This window comes from Rhinopithecus bieti, unplaced genomic scaffold (genome assembly GCF_001698545.2).
Source record: "Rhinopithecus bieti isolate Rb0 unplaced genomic scaffold, ASM169854v2 scaffold_15197, whole genome shotgun sequence".
Lineage (NCBI taxonomy): Eukaryota > Metazoa > Chordata > Mammalia > Primates > Cercopithecidae > Rhinopithecus > Rhinopithecus bieti.
Window position 1 is genome coordinate 785550 of NW_016808366.1, and position 5898 is coordinate 791447.

At 56.6% G+C, this 5898-nt stretch overlaps 1 protein-coding gene across 1 annotated transcript; it reads left to right on the top strand.

The window, feature by feature from the left end:
• The first annotated feature begins 231 nt into the window (after positions 1–231).
• SPAG4 (sperm associated antigen 4) lies at positions 232–4777 on the top strand. The gene is made up of 11 exons (XM_017886591.1): positions 232–593; positions 876–942; positions 1135–1196; positions 1446–1489; positions 1808–1833; positions 1970–2078; positions 2281–2356; positions 2540–2655; positions 3324–3491; positions 4409–4498; positions 4601–4777. Exons 1-11 carry the CDS (start codon positions 560–562, stop codon positions 4748–4750), a joined length of 942 nt encoding a protein of 313 aa, XP_017742080.1. The 5' UTR covers positions 232–559; the 3' UTR covers positions 4751–4777.
• Positions 4778–5898: the final 1121 nt, after the last annotated feature.

The window sequence follows — 5898 nt, forward strand, 5'->3', positions numbered from 1 at the left end:
TTGAGACGGAGTCTTGCTCTGTCTCCCAGGCTGGAGTGCAGTGGCGCGATCTCTGCTCACTGCAAGCTCCGCCTCCCGGGTTCACGCCATTCTGCCTCAGCCTCCCGAGTAGCTGGGACTGCAGGCGCCCGCCACCACGCCCGGCTAATTTTTTCGTATTTTTAGTAGAGACGGGGTTTCACCGTGTTAGCCAGGATGGTCTCGATCTCCTGACCTCGTGATCTGCCGGCCTCGGCCTCCGAAAGTGCTGGGATTACAGGCGTGAGCCACCGCGCCCCGCCCAGGGGACCAACTCTTGACGGAGCCTCCCTGAGGGGCGGGGCTTCAGAGGGCGGAGCGGGAGCCGGGATAGGGCTGCGGTGGGACCAAAGCCTTTGAGAGGCTTCCCAGCTTTCTAGCTTCTGGACTGAGCAATCTGCGGCCGGGTCTCGAGGGGAAAATAGGTCTGTGGTGCGCAAGGCCCCAATGGAGTCCTTGGTTTCCCGCAGAACCGACTGGGTCTCCATTAGTCTCTGAGGAGCCGCTCCACCTTCTGCCGACCCTGGATCTGAGGCCGGAGATGCCTCCCTCGCGCATGTTCAAGAGCTTTCTGAGTACGGGCCAGGCCAGCTGCGATCCCCTCTGACCCTCGGGTTCCCCTCTCCGAACTCCAGTTCTCTCTGAGTCCCCGACCCCTTTTGAGTATCGAGCCCCTCTCCGAGCCTCAACTTATCCTCCTAGCCCCCATCTAATTCTCCTAGCGCACGCTACTCTTCCTGAACCCCAGGCCCACTCCCAGCCCCTCCCGAGCCCCTTCTGAACCCGGACACCACGCCCGCTGAGCCCCCGCCTGTCCCTGCCATGGGCCCCTCTCTGACCCCCTGTCCTGGCCTCAGGCCTGCTCTTCCAGGTGCTGAGCGTGTTGTTATCCCTGGCAGGAGACGTGCTGGTCAGCATGTACAGGTCAGAGGGAGGGACGCTGGCGCCCCAGGGGCCGCTCTTTGGAGGAGGTGGGGAGCAGGGCCGGGACCTTGCTGGCGCTTGAGCCGATTCAGATCTGATTAAGTCGTGTTGTCAGGAGCTGGGTCTAGGACCATGGGGTGGGGACTGGAGGGCTGAGCAGGTCGGGGCCTCAGCCTCCCTCCGGTTCCCCAGGGAGGTCTGTTCCATCCGCTTCCTGTTCACGGCTGTGTCGCTGCTGAGCCTCTTTCTGGCAGGTGAGGGGCAGTGAATTCCCTGGAGCCCCTGCCCTGGGTGCTTTGGAGGCAAACCCAGCACATTTTCTCCTACATCCTCGCTCCTGCAGCTCCTGGCATTCCCCTGCAGAGCCCTCTAGTTCCCCCTCAGACTCCCACCGACCTTCCCAGGCTTAACCGCCTCAAGCCTCTTTCCACTGTCCCCCTATGCCCGAGAAACCCATTCTCTTCCTTTTCCTTCCCCTGAGACCCCTCCCCCTCTTTCTCCAGCAATCTGGCTGGGGCTTCTGTACCTGGTCTCTCCTTTGGAGAATGTGAGTTGGGGAGACTGTCCTGGGGTAGGGGGCTGGCAGGTTGTGAATCTGGAGATTGTGGGGGTCCCCTGGACTGTTGGTCTGCTGGGGTGGGGGTAGTGCCAGAGGCTACAATCCTTAAGAAGGGCTGGATATAAACAGATTTATGAGGGATTGTGCTTGAGGGGCTCTTGGGGGGTCTGATACTGGGAGGTCAAGGAGGAGTCGAGGAAAGGAGACACAGTCTTCAAAAAGGAAGCCCTGGCCGTTTCCAGGCTGAGGTAGGAGCAAGGACGACGGGAGCTGAGCGGCTCTGTGTTTTGTCCCTTCATCCAACAGGAACCTAAGGAGATGCTGACTCTAAGGTGAAAGAGGGCACCTAGGGTGGGAAATTGGGGGGCTCAAAGTTGCTTCTTTGAGAACCTTGAAGGCGTGGGGGCCTTTGGGAGGTGTCCAGGGGGACAGGGAGCCAACCCCACGGCGCCCACCTCCCACCTCCAGTGAGTACCACGAGCGCGTGCGCTCCCAGGGGCAGCAGCTGCAACAGCTCCAGGCCAAGCTGGATAAACTCCACAAGGAGGTGTCCACTGTTCGGGCAGCCAACAGTGAGGTGAGCCCAGGCCCACCTTGGAAACCCCTGATGGATCCCTGCTCCCAGGGTCCTGCGACTTAAGCTCCGCCCAGAGCCCTGCGGGATTTCTCCCAGGGCCCACGAAGTCCGCCCCAAAGCAACCAGCTCCCAGAGGTCCCGCCCACCTGTAAAAGCAGCCCGCAAGCCTCGCCCCTCCAGGCCTCGCTCTCCCTCCTTGCAGAGAGTGGCCAAGCTCGTGTTCCAGAGGCTGAATGAGGACTTTGTGCGGAAGCCCGACTATGCGCTGAGCTCTGTGGGTAAGACCCGGAGACACTGGAAGACAGAGACGCAGACAGGAAAGAGGCCAAGACCCTGACACAGACATTCCCATGCACCTGACTGGCCGAAGACAGAGCCTCGGACAGCCCCCACTCTTGTCTCCGCACCCCGACTCCTGGCAAGGCCTGGGAGCCTCTGAGGGTTACTTCTACCTTTTCCAGGAGCCTCCATCGACCTGCAGAAGACATCCCACGACTACGCAGACAGGAACACTGCCTACTTCTGGAATCGCTTCAGCTTCTGGAACTACGCACGGCCGCCCACGGTTATCCTGGAGGTGGGTCTGGAAACATCCTGGGATGTGACCCGGGGCGGGACGCTGGGGAAAGCACCAAAACCTCGCCCTGCAGGCGGAGCCTGGCTGAGTCGAGGGCGTGGCGCTAGGCGGGGCCAGGCTTGGCCTGGATGGGGCTCTGGACGAGCCCGAGTACCGATTTTGTTTTTTTTTTTTTTTTTTATTTTGGACGAGTCTCGCTCTGTCCCGCCCAGGTCTGGAGGCAGTGGTGGATCTCAGCTCGACTGCAAGCTCTGCCTCCCGGGTTTATGCCATTCTCCTTGGCTCAGCCTCCTGAGTACTGGGACTACAGGCGCCCGCCCACCTTGCCCGGCGCCCGCCACCTCGCCGCTAGTTTTTTGTAGTTTTTAAGTAGAGACGGTGTTTCACCATGTCAGCCGGATGGTCTCGATCTCCTGACCTCGTGATCCGCCCGTCTCGGCCTCCCAAAGTCGGATTACAGGCTTGAGCCACCGCGCCCGGCCCCGAGTACCGCTTTTAATTCAAGGAGAGACCTGGCAATGCTGGGGACTGGACCCTGGGCGGGCTGGAGGTGGAGCTCTGGGCGGGCCGATGGATGTGGTCCAGCTGAGGCCCGGGCTGGGGAGTGGCAACAGTCGCTCTGTCAGACGATTCTGATGGTCCCTCCTGGTCCCTCCGCCCGCCTGCAGCCTCACGTGTTCCCCGGGAATTGCTGGGCTTTTGAAGGCGACCAAGGCCAGGTGGTGATCCAACTGCCGGGCCGAGTGCAGCTGAGCGACATCACTCTGCAGCATCCACCGCCCAGCGTGGAGCACACCGGAGGAGCCAACAGCGCCCCCCGTGATTTCGCGGTCTTTGTGAGTGCGGACGAGGTCAGGAGGTGGGGGATTTTGCCTAGACAGCCCCCAGCAGTCTTGAGAACTGGTGCCATTATCTGAGTCTTCGCTTGCTCATCTATAAAATGGAGATACTACTATTTGCCTCTCAGAGCTGCTGTAGGTCTTTATAGTCATAACCATATCCAGATATTAGTTATTGCTTGCCAAGCAGTTTACATGCATTCTTATTTTGTTGTTGTTTTTGAGACAGAGTCTCGCTCTTGTCACCCAGGCTGCTGGAGTGCAGTGGAGTGATCTCAGCTCACTGCAACCTCAGCCTCTGGGGTTCAAGCGATTCTTGTGCCTCATCCTCCCTAGTAGCTGGAATTACAGGCGTGCGCCACCACGCCCGGCTAATTTTTGTATTTTTAGTAGAGATGGGGTTTCACCATGTTGGCCAGGATGGTCTTGAACTCCTGACCTAAAGTGATCCGCCCGCCTTGGCCTTCTGAAATGCTAGGATTACAGGCATGAGCCACCGCACCTGCTTTGCACCCATGTAACAACCTATAATGTACTGTTATTATCTTTTCCTTTAAAGATGAAGAAAGTAATGCTCAGAGAGGGGACGTTATTTCTACAAGGTAACACAACTAACTGTTGGCAGGACTAAAATTTAAAACCTGGTTTCTTCCCAGGAGGCGGAGCTTGCACTGAGCAGAGATCACGCCACTGCACTCCAGCCTGGGCGATAGAGTGAGACTCTGTCTCAAAAAAATAAAAAATAAAACCTGGTTTCTTAGAGCCCACATTCTGAATTACAGTATACAACCATGAAAAAATACGTAAGAACATGCATATAGCTATTGAATACATAGAAGATCCTCAGCAAAGTTTTCTTCTCTCCCCTCCACCTGTCCCCCTCATGGTTCCTCCTTTCACTCTTCACCCACCAGGGCCTCCAGGTTGATGATGAAACTGAAGTTTTCTTGGGGAAATTCACCTTCGATGTTGAGAAATCGGAGATTCAGACTTTCCACCTGCAGGTGTGTTTGTCTCTAGGGTGAAGGTGCCAAGGGAGTGGGGCAGTGAGGGATGAATTACCCAGGAGGAGGGCAGCCCTTGGCATGATCCATTTGTCTCCCCAGAATGACCCCCCAGCTGCCTTTCCCAAGGTGAAGATCCAGATTCTAAGCAACTGGGGCCACCCCCGTTTCACATGCTTGTATCGAGTCCGTGCCCATGGTGTGCGAACCTCAGAGGGGGCAGAGGGCAGTGCCACAGGGGGGCCCCATTAAACATGCTGATTGTTGGAGTAGAATTGAGTTCTGCTGAAGGATGCTGATCAGTGCTTTGGGGGGGCTCTTGTTGGGAGAGCTCTGGCTGCTGTTGCATCTAAGTATGGTGGGGGTGACTTCCCAATGCATCCTCTTTTCTTGGAGAAGTCTAGACCAAGATCGTAATAGCAGCTTCTGTTTATGGAGTGCTTACCATGTACAAGAAACAGTGCTGTGGACATTACACACATTACCTAACTTAATTCTCACAACCAGAGAGGGAAGCTGCTCAGGTCAGGAAACTTGTTCAATGTCACACAGCTAGTGAAAGGCAGCGCCACAGCAGTACCCAGGCCCACCTTCCTCTCTCACCACAGAACTGCAGGCAGCCTGAACCCACCTTTGTGCTCAATCCTAGCCCCAGTGGGAAAGTCCCCAACTCCTGCTAGGTACAGGTGGAAGGGTAGCTACCCCCTTTCTGTAGGCACACACTCAAGAGCTAAGGAGACTTGAGAATCTCTAGGAAGCTTCTGAGTCACAGGGCTGATGCAGGCCTGGTAGCCCCAACATAGGTTGTCCTTACTGAGACCTGAGTTCCCAACACTGTGTGAGGCACAGGATAGATGATTTAGTGTTCACCGGGCCCTGCCCTCAAGGAGCCTGACAGGGGAACGAAGAGGCTCCAGGAAACAGGACAATGCATTTACAGATCCAAGAATTCTTCACTCTAAGAGTCAAAAGTGGGATTGCAGGGAAAAAAGACGAAGGAGAAGGCAACAAAGGATTAATGAGTTCTACCTAGGGGTAGGAAAGGAGGACCAGCATGAGCAAAGAAACATGCACCATCTTGGAGGGCAATTTGGAATATCTATTAAAATTTTAAATAGGCCGGGCGCGGTGGCTCAAGCCTGTAATCCCAGCACTTTGGGAGGCCAAGACGGGCAGATCATGAGGTCAGGAGATCGAGACCATCTTGGCTAACACGGTGAAACCCCGTCTCTACTAAAAATACAAAAAAACTAGCCGGGCAAGGTGGCGGGCGCCTGTAGTCCCAGCTACTCGGGAGGCTGAGGCAGGAGAATGGCGTAAAACCCGGGAGGCGGAGCTTGCAGTGAGCTGAGATCCGGCCACTGCACTCCAGTCCCGGAGACAGAGCGAGACTCAGCCTC

Bases quoted from the DNA above. Each gene is read 5' to 3' on its own strand.
- SPAG4 (XM_017886591.1), top strand. From the start codon at position 560: ATGCCTCCCTCGCGCATGTTCAAGAGCTTTCTGA. The intron at 1,490-1,807 runs GTGAGTTGGGGA...TTCATCCAACAG, and splicing joins TGGTCTCTCCTTTGGAGAAT to GAACCTAAGGAGATGCTGAC. The intron at 2,656-3,323 runs GTGGGTCTGGAA...GCCCGCCTGCAG, and splicing joins CGCCCACGGTTATCCTGGAG to CCTCACGTGTTCCCCGGGAA.